The sequence below is a fragment of the Pituophis catenifer genome, unplaced genomic scaffold, assembly GCF_029215685.1.
Source record: "Pituophis catenifer annectens isolate HBS135680 unplaced genomic scaffold, rPitCat1.0.hap2 SCAF_1, whole genome shotgun sequence".
Classification (NCBI taxonomy): domain Eukaryota; kingdom Metazoa; phylum Chordata; class Lepidosauria; order Squamata; family Colubridae; genus Pituophis; species Pituophis catenifer.
In genome coordinates, this window is record NW_027256881.1 from 178,620,192 (window position 1) to 178,635,680 (window position 15,489).

Here is a 15,489-nt window from a genome sequence, read left to right on the forward strand (position 1 = left end):
TATCTGTCCTTTTTAAAGGAGTGGAACAAACTTACGGGACCGCCTGCTGCCACTACCGGCCAGTACGCTCCCATAGAGAGGGGCTCCTCAGGGTGCCGTCAGCCAAACAGAGCCTTCTCTGTGGGGGCACCTATCTGGAATGAGCTCCCCCCCGGAGATACGGAGGATCCCGGATTTAGGCACCTTCCGCCGTGCCCTCAAGAACTTTTTATTCAACAGGCTGGCCTGGCCTAACTTCCCTTTTTAATTGTAAATTTTTAAATTTGTCTTAAAACATTGGGGGTGTTTTAATCTGTTTTGGGCCAAATTATTTAATGGGTTTTTATATTGTTTTTAAATTTTGTAGTCTGTGTGTTTTATCTCCTTAGCTGTTCACCACCCTGAGTCCTTCGGGAGTAGGACGGTATATAAATCTAATTAAAAAAAAAAAAAACATGCTAGCAATTCCTATTTATCAGGAATGACCTACAAGAATCAATCCCAGTTTACTATATAGGCAGGTCTGCTAACAGAATTATGGCTACCTTAGTTTTATAATACAACTCAAATTTCACCAAATATTAATCAATGAAAATGGTAAGCTTCAATAATTGAATCCATATGACAAACGCGATATCAGTTTAGCACCTAAAAGTAGAAAGATTAAATGAGTCAAAGTTAAATGTTATATTTTTTTCATTTCAAACCACTTCAAATTACTAAAGACCAAATGCCTCAGCCTGAATTTATTTAAATGCAAGTTACACAGCATTAACTCATTATATTTATCAGCTTACATTCCTGTAACTGTTCATGAAAGGCAAATTACAATTTGAAATGTATACAGTGGGTGTCAACTACACTGTGATAGTCTAATTAATCATTACAGTCCAAGACTTAATTTTTAATGCAGAAAGTTAGGTTAAAAGACTTTAGCACAGAAAATACTTTTGAAGCAACAGAAAATAAAGAGATTTACAGTTTTCAAACTAGACAGCTACAAAATGAAATGCCATTATTATCTACTGATGATCCTACAAAAGATAATTATGCAAACATAATTTAATGATCATGGTATTTTGAGTGATATTATTGCCAGTATCTCAATTTATTCCCAGTCTATCCACTACATAATACTGCCTTAGTCTTCTGGGAAAAGTTACTTAGAACATTAATGGGAAATAGATTTTTTAACATTTATTTATAATGCAATCTGAAGACTGGAGGCAACAAAAAATAAGTAATGTAACTATATATAGAGAGATGCTTGAATCAACAGTTTTCTTCTATTATGAATGAGGACAAGGCATTGCCTGAGTACTATTTAATGCCTCTATCACGTACAGAAATAAACTTTTTGCAATAGTAGATTTTATCTTTATTTCACCATTCATTTATTCAAGTTTTTAAAGCATAATTGACAATATTCATAAATATAAATATAAAAGTCAACGTGTCTACAAATCTACAATGTTTACACACATTGTACTCAAAATCAGGAGAGGGTCACAATGCTTGGATAAAAAGTGAATTAGGACATTTCACATATACGTGCATGATCAGGATTTTGTTTCTCTGAGTTCTATGAAAATATTTTTTTGACTGTTTTGACTGAATTAAGTATATGTTAACATGACTTTGCATCATCCTCCCCAAGTAACAAGAAATAGTGTCACTGATTTTTGAGAAACTGTAACTGAAGAGGACTCTGAGGTCTCCAATAAAAGAAGTTCACTGTCAGCTGGTTATTCTATTATAACTGTATACTTTTCTGATCAATAGCCATAATAAAGATATGCTCTGTTTTATTTTGTTTTAATGCTACCCATACTTTAAAAAAAAAAGATATTCCTAATAGTATTGGAATGGAATTGTGTAACTTCAGGTTTCTGCATCTACAGATATATTGATGACTAGGGGCATTAGATAAAGGGAGAATTAGCCATCTAACTCTCTAATAGGGATTGTGCTGTTTTATCTCCTTTCCTTGCATTTCTTCAGTGGAATGTGCCTACTGTGTTGGTTAGATCAGTGTTTCCAACTCAACATCTTTGTGATGGGTGGCCTTCAGGTCCCAGAATATGGTCACTGCTAAGAATTTTGAGAAATGAACTCCACCCATCTCAAAGTTGCCCAGACTGGGAAACACTGAGTTAGACCAATGTTCTCAGGGTTTTCCTCCCTTCCTCATTCTCTTGTAATCATGATAAGTACAATTTTGGTTCTCAGGTACCTCCTTCTCTCTCCAAGTAGATTTAAGTAACTTAGGCTTTCCCTGTAGTTGTTGTTGTTAGTTGCGAAGTCGTGTCCAACCCATCGCGACCCCATAGACAACTTTCTTCCAGGCCTTCCTGTCCTCTACCATTCCCCGGAGACCATTTAAGCTCACACTGACTGCTTCCATCCAGCAACCTCATTCTCTGCCGTCTCCTTCTTCTTTTGCCCTCAATCATTCCCAGCATTAGGCTCTTCTTCAGTATGTCCTTCCTTCTCATTAAATGGCCAAAGTATTTCAATTTCATCTTCAGGATCTGGCCTTCTAAAGAGCAGGCAGGGTTGATCTCTTCTAGGACTGACTAGTTTGATTGCCTTGAAGTCCAAGGGATTTGCAGGAGTCTTCTCCAGCACCATAGTTCAAAGGCCTCAATTCTTTGACACTCAGCCTTCCTTTGGTCCAACTTTCACAACCATACATTGCAACTGGGAAAACCATAGCCTTGACCATATGCAGTTTTGTTGGCAGGGTGATGTCTCTGCTTTTTAGTATGCTGTATAACTTTGCCATAGCTTTCCTCTCCAGGAGCAAGTATCTTTTAATTTCTTGGTTGTAGTCCCCAGGTGCAGTGATCTTGGAACCCAGGAAAATAAAATCTGTCACTACCTCCATTTCTTCCCCAGCTATTTGCCAGGAATTGAGAGGTCCGGGAGCCATAATTTTCTTAATTTTGAGTTTCAAGCCAACTTTTGCACTCTCCTCCTTCACCCGTATCAGGAGGCTCTTTAGTTCCTCTTCACTTTCTGCCATTAGAGTGATATCTTCTGCATATCTGAGGTTGTTGATATTTCTCCCGGAAATCTTAATTCCAATTTGTGATTTATCTAGTCCCGCCTTTTCTATTCCAGTAATATTTCTTAAATAAAGCACATCCTTATTTTCTTGTATATAAACACCAGTCCCAAGTTTTTTTTAATAAAACTCATAACATTACTGTTACTGTTTTAATGTTACTGTTATAAACTTGTAACATTACTGTTCCTTCATTTCTCCATATATTATTTCCCCTGTTCTCTGCTATTGAATAGTCACACTACAATAGCAAAATACTATGTCCCTTTTCCCCAACTACATGCTCTCCAGATATTTGAGACTGTACTTCACAAAATTTCCAATCAGCATCTGATTTTAAAGCCTAAGAAGGCTTTTTTTAAAAAGTGTATATTTAACATTATCTCAAGCATCCCAAGTTTTGCTCCTGAGGCATTAAGACTGTTTAGAAGGAGTAGGAGGGACACTTTGAACCCAAATCCCTTTTATATACCTTCCAGAAATGTGTTTATCAAAACAATTGACAAGGCAACCCAGGTGTTTTATAGACACTAAGCTGTTTCTCCTATTATTAGTTTGCTGCCAGCAATGTTCTTTCCACCTCCCACTGCCTTTTAGATGAAGTGAACACAGAATAGATTTTTTTTTGTAAGGCTGTTCCTTTTACTTTTGGCAGCAGTGGGAGACAAAATTGCAAAGAGCAATCTGAAAAAATAAAAGCAATTCTGTAATCTTGAAATTACCATTATTTTGCACTCCACTGCCTCAAGGGGCAAAAACTGTGTGAACCCCATGGTCTCTTCTTTTATGAAAGAAGTTTCGCTAGGGACATGCAATATAAAATGTCAGTCTCTCCATTCATCAAATTCAGCATTCTACTCCCATACATATATTTCTAACCACTTCTCTCTAATTGCAGGTAATTAGGAATAGATAAAATAATTGGAAAAGATATATTTCATTTTGAACCTTTTAATAAAATTTGCAGATGTAACAACATAAACAGCTCAATGAAAACATTTTGAGAAGGGCAGGAAACTGCCAAAAGTCTAGTGGCAGAGAAATGTACAGTAATAAAAGGAAATGAAATATCGAGCAACGTATCACTATAATCTGGACATTGTGATTTCTTGACAGCATGTTTTTTTGTTTTGTTTTTAGATTAGCAAAATCTATTTACTTTTGCCATAAGAGATTAATAGGTAATTTCTAAGAAGCTGCAATCTTTATTTGTGCTATATTATGTTCAATGTGCAACATCTGCATCCCCCAATAGTTAGTAACAAAGTTCCACAAAATTTAAGTTTCCAGAAAAATAATTTCAGAGACTGTATGCCAAAATGGAACACGATTGCTAAACATATTGAAAAAGTCTGCCTCTGCTAACAATGGAAGGAGGATTACAACTCAACTTAATAGGATTTAGATGCCAATGGTGAATCATTTTCAACATAGATTTCAATCTCATGACAGATAGTTTTAATAGGCTTTGTTCCACATGCTATTTCATTGAGAGTTGACGAAAGAAACATCTAGATCTGTTTCCCATGTTAATCTTTGGCCAGGTGATTTTCTGTAATCATTGCAGCTTTTGTAAAATATGAGCGTTGTAGCTTAAAAACAAATCTTCATATTTAGTAACAAATCATATAGTTTACTGTTTTGCAAATTCAAGAAGCTAAGGTAATGTATTTGCAATGTATTCATCCATGTGAAGTGAGGTCTGAATTGTAATACTTCTGGTTTGTAACATATATTCTCTCCACCTTCTTAACTAACCATATTTCATCTCAGAAAATAATTTCAAATGATCCAGAGAAATTGGAGAAATACAGATTGTGCAAAAACACACACTCAACAATTCCAGGTTTGAGATAGGGGCTAAACATGAATTTGTCATAGAATGTCAGTCATCACAATGAATAATATGGCAAGTCAGTGGAAGTGCTAAATGGGAATTTCCACTGGAAACCAAGAAACAATACATTCAGTCTGTGTCAGACCTACCTCAGTTTGAACCTCTAAGTAGGAATGATCCTTAACACCATTTATTGAGAAAAGTATAGTTTACTGGAAGTCAAGTGAATTACAGTAATGCATAGCCAGAACTGAGAATCGCACACAAAATCTCCCAGTCTAACTTTTCCCTCTCTTAGTCACCTCCCTTTACTGGGCCCCCATGTCCAATCAAATTCAAACAAGATGTTTTCAGAATGGTCAATTCAGGGGTAGGTGCAGTATGCAGCTGCATTCCATTCCCAGCTGGTTGTCCTTGAAGACCATCTCAGAGAGATACAGTGAACTTTCGTTTCCGTCAAAGCATCGCCCCTCCCATCCAGTCCCCCTCCTTGAGTTCATGGCAGCTGATACTAATGATTGCAAAGAGCAAGCATGAGGTTGCAGCTGACAGTCTGATTATAAGCATATTATGAATATGACTTCACCAGATATAGCTGAAAAGCTAGGATTTCCAAGATATCCCTCACCCATTTCCTTTTTTTTTTTAATTAGGAGAATAGAGTTCTTTTCATATATTTTTTTCCAGAAGAGATTGCCGAGCTCTGACTTGAATTGCAAACACTGGGAAACAGCACCACAAGACCTATGTTAAGAGCATCATCTTGATAAAGCAAGACATAACTTATACAAGGATAGTCATACCAATCTTTCAACAGATTACAGTTTCCAGTATTCACTGCCGTGAAGTTTTGAAAGAAGTATTCCAAAATCTTTAGAGAATCAAAAATCTAGGACATAAGCCCCCAAATTGCTGAGGCTTATTCTGTATATCTCACGGAATTGTTCAACAAAGAAGTTCTGATTCCAATGTAGCATGGAACCTGGGAAATATTATAAAATTTGAATTTGGAATGATATAATACATCAGTTGCAATAGAAATTCATCTTTCATGTTACAACTTTCAGCTCCTCTCCCCATTTACAAATGCATTCTGATGTGTACTGAGGGACTGTAGTCACAATGACAAAAAGTGTCAACCCTGTCACTGTCAGAGGGAGAGAGACTTACTTTTATTTAATTATGCAGCTGGGCAATATAAGCTCATGGAATTTAGCTTCACTTTAAACTTAGATAAAATCACCACTCGTATGTATCCCATGACTTTGTAGATAATACATCATTACATAAAGGTTTCATATAATGTATTAAAATGTCTCAGAATCTTCTGAAGTAACCAGCAAAAAAAACCTATCCATTTCAGATATGCCATGTTAAAGAGATTAATAATGTTCAAAATGCCTTGATCTGGGTTAATAAAAGCTGTTTTATGTAGATTAGAAAGGGATATCAAGTCAGCCTAATCAAGAAATGAATGAAATGCTCTAAAATCTGGATTAGGAAAAATATATAACATAAAATACAACAATTAAGATACCTCAAGAATCTCCCAATTTTAATTTGAAAGTTGAACATTTCCTTGTTTTTTCTTAATAAAAGACGATGCATGAACCTCTAATTACCAAATTTATAAAATGGATCAGAGACCTGAATCTGGCCTATTATACATGGCGCTTATATTCTATTCATTTATGAACCAACTCTGCCTTTGCTCTCTATTAATTTCTGACAAAAAACAATAAAATCTATTTTCTTTACTGAAGCAAGCACATTTTTATGCCTTTAACAAGGAAAATTCTCTATCCTTTAAAGGCAGGAGCACAGTCCTGAATACAGTTCTCAGCCTTAAAAAAATGACTGTTTTCTTTTCAATCTTCTCCACCAGGGATTGCTGATCTTTAAAAAAAAAAAAAAAAAAACATTGGAAAGATGTACAAAAGAGCTCAGAGAATTATGTTTAAGATCTAAATTGTTTTTGTCCGAAAGTGAGCTACTTTCAAAATCTATGCATCACAACCATAAAAATATTTAATTCTAAGCCTTCAAAACATTCAACAATTAAAGCTGTTTAAACAATCAGATAAACAAAATGCTTGGAGACTACTTGGGCATCTTTATTCAACACCACAAATGAGTATCAATTTCTCTGAGGAGAAAAGCCTACAATCTTTTATTATAGTCTTATTTATCTCATTTTGTTCACAATTATTTATATATAGTGGTGCTTAAAAGTGTATGAGCCCTTCTGAATTTTCAGTATTTCTGAATAAATATGACTTAAAACATGATTTGTTCTGCGCACAAGTCCTAAAACTAAATAAAAAGAGCCCAATGAAACAAAAGAGTCAAAAACATTATAATTGTTCATATATTTATGGAGGAAAATGATCCCAAGCTACAAATTTGTGTGTGGCAACAGTATGTGAACCTCTAAGATTAGTTCATTTGAAGGGAAAACTAGAGTTAAGTGCTTCAATCAATGGGATGATTGTAAGAGTTCTATCTTATTTAAGAAAGACAATGGTGGGTATTTACTATCTAAGTCTGATCTTCACAACGTAGGCAATCTGTCATGGCTCCATCAAAGAATTCTGAAAATCTCCAAAAACAGATGCTGATACTAACCCAGCTAGATAAGTTTACAAAACTATTTTCAAAGCGTTTCGATTCTACCAGTCCATTTTCAGGCAAATGAAGGTAATTCAACGCTACTTGTATTATCCCTAGTGGATAACCGATGAAGATCATATTAAAAGCAAGGGAGGTCTCAAAGAACTCCAAGGTAATCTAAGGATCTAAAGGTGTCTCTTGCACTAGTTAAGTATCATTGTTCATGAGACCTCCATCAGGAAAATATGGAAAAATGGTGTGCATAGCAGAGTTGCAAGGACAAAGTCAATACTCTCCAAAAAGATCATTGCTGCCCATCTACACTTTGCCAAAGACCATATGGATAAGCCAGAAAACAATTGGATGAATGTTCTGTGGATGGATGAGACCAAAACAGAACATTTTAGTTTGAATGAAAGGTATTGATTGGTGAAAGGAAAACCCTTCCTTTTAGCATAAGTACTTTATCCCATCTGTGAAACATAGTGGTGGCAGGAACATGATTTGGGCCTGATTTGCTACCTCTGGAACAGGACGGCTTGCCTATGAATTCTGAACTGTCAGGCAGCAAGACAACCACTTAAAACATACAAAAATACCATCAAAAATGCTTAAACCAAAGAAAGTTAATGTTTTAGAATGGAGAGGTGAACATTTAAGTAAGGCTATAATAAAATGACATTGCATCTGTTTCATTTTGCCAAGCCTAGCCCAAAAATGAAACACAATACCCCAAAGTTCAGTCCTCTATAGACGGAATCTTGCCTAACTAAACCTACGCTACTTTCATTCCAACAGATATACCCTGGGAGATTCTAGGGAATACCTATACTAAATCACTTCCTCTTCCCACAATCCAATTTTGGACTCTGCTGTCTCTAATCTCATTCCCCCCCTTGGAATGTGCTCCCTCCTTCCTGGGAACCTGCTGCATTACTGTAGTCCATCACATTATCTCTCTCTTTTTAGACCCATTACATCCCATATTTTTTCTTACAATTTTCATTTTTTCCAAAAGGAAGAAAATATCCATTTTTCCAAAATTATACCAAAAGTATAATAATTATATTATTTTATTTTTAATACAATAAATGAAATAGAATAGAATAGAATCAGAATAAAAGATAAAATTCTTTCTTACAATTTTGGGGCAAATAAAAAGTTATTTATCTCATTAAATATTTTTAGGTTGTTTGCTTTTAAGTCCAAGGAATTTATAGACTAGAAAATGATTTACTTATAGATAATTTCTCTATTAATTAACTGTATTGGTTTTGCTGCAGGGGAGGTGGCTAGTAGCTATTTATTTTTTCCTTCCAAATTCTTCTCATCTTTTTACTCGTTTAACAATAGCATTAGCACTTAGACTTATATATACTGTTCACAGTGCTTTACAGCCCTCAAGTCAACCTTGAGCCAGTGAGAATCAAACTACCAAACTGTTGGCAGCCAGCAGTCAGCAGAAGTAGCCTATAGGACCGCATTCTAACCACTGTGCCACTACATCTCTTGGCAAAGATGAAACAGATACTTTCACTGGACAAAACGTATCCCAAATTTACTTCTCTTAGATTTCAAGTTTTATATACTAAGAAACAAAATATAATATGCTGAGGACGAATCCATGAAATTTCTATCCTTTTGTGTATTAAAGTGTAAATAGCTAGAAATATGCATTTTAATCTGCAGGAGATTTACCACTACAAAAACTACCACCTCCAAATACTACAAGCTTTTTTCTCTGGCTCACACCCTCTACACTGAATAACAGATGAAAGTTGACTTAATTTTCCCTTTGAAAAATTATTCTCTTTCACACATTTCAACCCAATTAGAGACAAGGCAGATTAGTGTGAAAAAGGCAGTTAATTTTAGAAAATGTATGCATAAAAATCAAATGTGTTTAATTATTTCAATATTTTTAGTATGTGACAGATTTATTTTAAATATGTAATGAAATCATTCTTTACAAAATGAAATGAGAACACCAGATTAAACTGTGTAGATCTCTCTACGTGGTTTTATTTGTATTTCCATTCAATATTATAGTTTGTTAATAAACAACCAAAACTGCTGATTCTGAACCATTCAGATTTTCCACAAGAGTCAATGAATGTTCTGCCATATATGTGATGTTAAATATCAAACTATGTTTTTCTATACTCAAACTTAATATTTATAATCCCTATTAGAAAACTTTCTTAAATATTTAAATGCCTTGTTATGTTTTTAGAGTATATCATTTTGCCAGGATGTGTTTGTGTCACCTGAAATGAAGCACACCTGAACAGCAGTACCCAAAACCAAAAATAAAAAACAATGGTGTGCAAACTTAGAAACAGAGAGTCAAAGTGAAAATAACCATATTTTTGAAGACTTCTTGTTTTTTTTACTACATCTATTTGCCAAGTTCACTGCAAAAGCAAGATTTGATCCACAAATATTCTTGTACACAAGATCAATTCAGGAGACCATGAATTTGTTACATTAAAAGTGCTATTTTGCATTTCCCAGATATACCATAAAGAACAATATTGACCAGTCCTCCATATTTGCTGCAAATGATATAAAGTCAGATAGTGTGTTCTAAGTACTTCCTTGCACTTTCTTAGAATTCCCATAGAGTTTTTCTGAATTTTATTATGGATATAACCGAATGATTATATGTGAGAGTGACGTATTCACTGCTAAATGCTATAAGGCAGGGATGTCAAACTCAAGGCCCCGGGACAGGATCCAGCCCGCGGGGAGGTTAGATCTGGCCCGCAGGGCTACCTTGGAAACAGTGAAGGACCAGCCCACAGTGCCTCTGCCAGCAAAAACGGAGCTTCGGAGGGCCATTCTATTTTCACTGGCAGAGCGCTTGGGCCACCACAGGCATCCCTGACATAAGTGATGTTGAGCTGGCCACACCCACCTACCCCCCCAAGGTCAAACACAACCCTGATGTGGCCTTCAATGAAATCAAGTTTGACACCCTGCTGTAAGGAAATTGCATATGCTATTTAGAAGGTGGGGACAGAATGGAGACTGAATAAAAGATTTTTTAAAAAAGCAATAAGGGCACAGAAAGAGTCTAGGGTAGATTTTGCCAATTAAACTGAAATAACCTCAAGGCAATATACTGTGCCATTGATGCATCAGAAAAGAATGTCCCAAAACTAGTGAAAAAAAGCTGAAGAGAAAGGAAATATGGATATATTTGGTTAGAGAAACAACTAATAATATTTTGTAAAAGGTACAATATATACAAAGCCAAAGATAAATGAAAAACAGAAGCTATAAAGATACTTGCCTAACCTTTTTTGATCATAGATGTTTCCTGTTTCTTTCCTCAAAGAATAGGAAATGTAGGAGTTCATTATATTACTGGAATATTTTGTTGTTTTGCTCATCACCTCCAAAGCCCTCCCCATTCTTATTACTTCAAACAGCTGTTAGCCAGCTCTTCTCAAAAAATCCCAACAGTTAATTAGCAACAAGACACAGTAAACATGTACAGCATGCCACATTTAATTATACTGTAATTTTCTTAAGTTAGAAACTGCACACTATTCAAATTTGTGTCATTTTTTCCTTTCTTAGAAAAAGAAATTTTAGCCTTCCAGTTAAAATTGCCATAAGTTTCCCTGACAACTCTAAGACTGTTGAATTGTTTGAACAACCCATTTCACCTTCACAGAATGCAAGTCATGTAAAAAGCTAATAGTTGTAATTTTTGAGGGGAAAAAAATAATCTACTTTATTTGGCAGTATGATAATTGGAAGCAGGTAATGCCTAAGGTTGTTTTTACCTCATGCCTGCAATTTTCTATGGTAGAAAACTATAGAAAGTAGAGTTTAAGATAATTTATTAAGATTCTGCTGCCGAACATTCACATCATCAAAATATAAGTTTCAGAGTTAAATATATTTTGTGTCCCATAAAAATCACAAATGAACCACCAACCTGATTCATACCCTTATCCTTAAAAGTAATTTTTATTAAACTTTTTACTTAAAAAAACAAAATAAAGAAAAATACAACAAAAACAAAACCACATTAAAAACACGTAACAAACATAACATTACATCATATATTATTTTACAGCTTTCTGTATCGACATAGATATAGATTCTCTATTTTTATTCAATTGTTCATCTACGTACTTATATTTACATTGTACCATTTATACAACCATCACTGTCAGGTTAACACTATTCAGTAATTTACACTTCCTAGTTTTAACCCAATTAATTTAACATTCTGAATTATTGTTTTGATTCCTTTTTTCTAACCATTCATATAATTTGTTCCACACTCTATAATATTCCAACTCTTCCCTCTCTTTAATTTCCAGTGTCATCTTATCCATTTCTGCACATTGTAACGTTTTTCGAACTACTGTTTCCTCTCCTGGTATGTTATTTTCTTTCCACCCATATGCAACAGTAATCCTTGCTGCCATTAAAATATGTAGTATTAGATATTGTGAAGATTTGTCTCTTTTTGGGTTGATTATTCTTAATAAATACAGTTCTGGTTTAAATTCCATTTTAATTGGGTAGTTTCTCCAACCAATTTTTAATTTTATGCCAAAAAAAAATTATCTTGGGGCACATCCACCACATAGGGTAGTATGTGCCTAATTTGTAACCACATCTCCAACAGGTGATAGATTTGGGAACATTTTGGCCAATCCCGTTGGTGCCAAGTGCCATCGATGGAACATTTTATACAAATTTTCTTTATAGGCTACTGCCATTGTTAATTTATAATTTCTGTCCCACAATTTGTCCCACTTTTCTAATTCTATATTGTGCCCAAGGTTTTTTGCCCAACAGATCATCGTTTCTTTTACCATTTCATCTTCCATTTTGTATTTTAATAAGAGATTATAAATTTTTGTGATCATTTTTTTTCCCGGTCTTAATAGAATTTTATCTATATCCAATTGTTCTCTGTGTATGCCATATTGCTCCTGATCTTTTTGATTCATACCCTCATATTCCTTAGGTACTTTCTAATTACTGACCAATCAAATTATCTTTCCAACTCCCAGAATTTCCTATGCTGAAATTTAAGGGAGTTGAAAGGTGTAAAAATCTGAATACAAAAGACCAAATACTACAGCATTGTCTTTACTTAGCATACAATACCATGAAACAATAATTTAAACATTGTAAATAGGACTCAGAGTTCACTCTATTAAACTGAGTAAATCCAAAACTAAGCCAAGCATTTCCTCCATCAATCCTGAACCTCACATTTCAGAGACAGACCGTTCAGGAGAATATGTTATATGCAATGGTGGGTTTCAAAAATTTTTACTACTGGTTCCATGAGTGTGGATTGGTGGGCATGGCAGGGGAAACTGCAAAATCCACATTTCCTCCCAATCAGCTGGGACTTGGGAGGCAGAGAATAGATGGGGGTGGGGCCAGTCAGAGGTAGTATTTACCGGTTCTCCGAACTACTCAAAATTTCCACCACCGGTTCTCAGGACTTGGTCAGAACCTGCTAAAACCCATCTCTGGTTATATGGATATGTTTTTCTAAGCTGCTCCCTAGAAGAGAAGGAGCAAAAAAGCTGACTTTCTTCTATCATCTTTCCTGCTACTCAAATCCTATGAATCAGAAGGTCTGGGTTTTTTCTTTACTTTATGAAGGAAGAAGTTTTTTTACTTTGGGAAGGAGGAGGAAAAAAAATCTTTTGTACAAATAATTTTTCTAAACCCTGTTCAGTAGAAAAATTAAGAACCAATCATTTAAAAGTAATGAATTCATTTAGAATAAGTGCATTATTTCAACTTTCATATATTTTTATAAAGAATATATAGAAGAGACACAAATGAAGAGCACAAATATGTTTGCTATTATCAATCAATGCAGAGGCAATGGAATTTCTGTGAAAATACTGTCCTGTCGGAAGGATGCATGCATTGTTTCAAATTGTGGATCAATTAAACCTTTTATAACATATAGAATGAAGAAATACATTTATTTATGCAGGACAATGCCATTATCTTTGTGAAATCAAAGAATCAAATTTAGACATCTAAAATCAATGCTTAGTCCCATGAGCTTCTCAAATTTCAAAACCATAAGGGCACTCAAGGTTTTTTTTTTCCTATTGAATACTTAATATATGCTAACAATATATATCAGGTATTTTTTCAAGAATTTTTGCTGAGTTCAACAAAAACAAAAACAAAAATGAGACTGCAATATAAACATTTAACACATTCAACCTGATATTAGTCATACAGGCAATCTGTTAAACATACAAATTTAGCATGAGGTTATTCTATACAAATTATCTCTTAATTTAATCAGACACTTTCTCTTTAAAAATAAAGAAATTATTCTCCATCAACCTTATCTTTGTCTTCCACAACATCTGCCAAGATGTCATCTGGATCCAGAATTCCACCATCTGTGTATTCCAGATGGTGAACATTCACCCAATGTGAAGGATTCTGCAAATGAAACATAAGTATGTTTTCTCATTAATCACAATTTGAGCACACTTCTTTTTATAATATAAAGGTTTTCACACTATATACCATTATATTTAAGAATATCAAATTCTAAAAAATATAATTGCTGAAAACACACTGAAAAACAAAGTACAAGTGAAATGAAAATTTAGTATGAGAAAAACAAATCCAAGCAATGTTATATCATTGCAGGATTTGTTGTGCAAGAGCCAGTAAAAGAACAATGCAAGGCTTTAATTAAAAAAACAGGAAAGGTTCTGCATAAGACACCTTGCAAACAATTAATCTGTCTGTCTTATCCTAATTTAGAAGAGCATTAGTGAAGATAATCATTTAAATATTATTTAAAGTGTCATTCTTTAACCATTTCTAGTAAATCAGTCATAAGGTTCAGATACAACACTAAATCAATTCATATGGGTCCTCAGAAATCCTGCAATTTTATTTTGTTACTAAAACAGCCATTTGTTACCTAAAACATGCACTCCTTGGTAAAGCTCTGCAACAGGGCTCTTCTGAGGAAGCTACCTCATACTTGATCTACTTGAACATACCTACGCCTATTTGCATGACACCCGGATTGATGTTAGAAGGTAAAACGTTGCCATAGGTGTATACTACAGGCAGAGAAGAGCAACCAAGATGATTAGGGGACTGGAGGCTAAAACATACAATGAATGGTTGCAAGTAAAATTTAAAAAATATAATATATATAAGTACGCAGCATGGCTAGTCTAGTGAAGAGAAGAACCAAGGGAGACAAGATAGCAGTGTTCCAATATTTGAAGGGCTGCCACAGAGAGGAGGGGGTCAAGCTATTTTCCAAAGCACCCGAAGGCCAGACAATCAATAATGGATGCAAACTGATCAAGGAGGGATTTAGCCTACAAATAAGGAGAAATTTTCTGACAGTGAGAACAATCAACCAATGGAACAGCTTGCCTTCAGAAGTTGTGGGAGCTTCATCACTGGAAGCTTTCAAGAAGAGACTGGCTACCATCTGCCATAAATGGTGTAGGGCAGGGATGGCTAATCTTTTTGCCGTGTGCTGAAAGCGAAAGGAGTGCGGAGGGTCGTGCGTGCATGTACCCACACCCATAATTCAATGCACCCACCCCCCTGTGCATGTGCCCGTGCTCCCCCCCACTTTTGGCACACGATGGCATGGTGGGCCTGGTAGGTCCGTTTTTCGCCCTCCCCAGGCTCCAGAGGCTTTCTTGAAGTCTGGGGAAGGCAAAAATGGCCTTCTCTGCCCCGGAGGCCCTCTGGAGGCCGGAAACAGCCCATTTGCTAGGTGGCACAGGAAGTCGGCAAATGGGCCATTTCTAGCTTCCAGAGGACCTGGGGGGGGGAAGACTGTTTTCGCCTTCCCCAGGCTCCTAGAAAGACTCCGGAGCCTGGGGAGAATGAAAAATGGACCTTCCGGTCCCACCGGAAGTCCACAAACGGGCCATTTCCAACCTCTGGAGGGTCTCTGGCAGGGTGGGGAAGGCTGTTTTCGCCCTCCCCAGGCTCC

General features: G+C 35.5%; 1 protein-coding gene across 1 annotated transcript in view; it reads right to left on the reverse strand.

Moving 5' to 3' along the window:
- PARD3B (par-3 family cell polarity regulator beta) overlaps positions 1 to 15,489 on the reverse strand; it is a 582,830-nt gene that overhangs the window by 535,495 nt on the left and 31,846 nt on the right. The window contains exon 2 of the mRNA XM_070933224.1: positions 13,851 to 13,952. Within this exon, the coding sequence (XP_070789325.1) occupies positions 13,851 to 13,952 (102 nt within the window). The remainder of the gene's footprint in view (positions 1 to 13,850; positions 13,953 to 15,489) is intronic.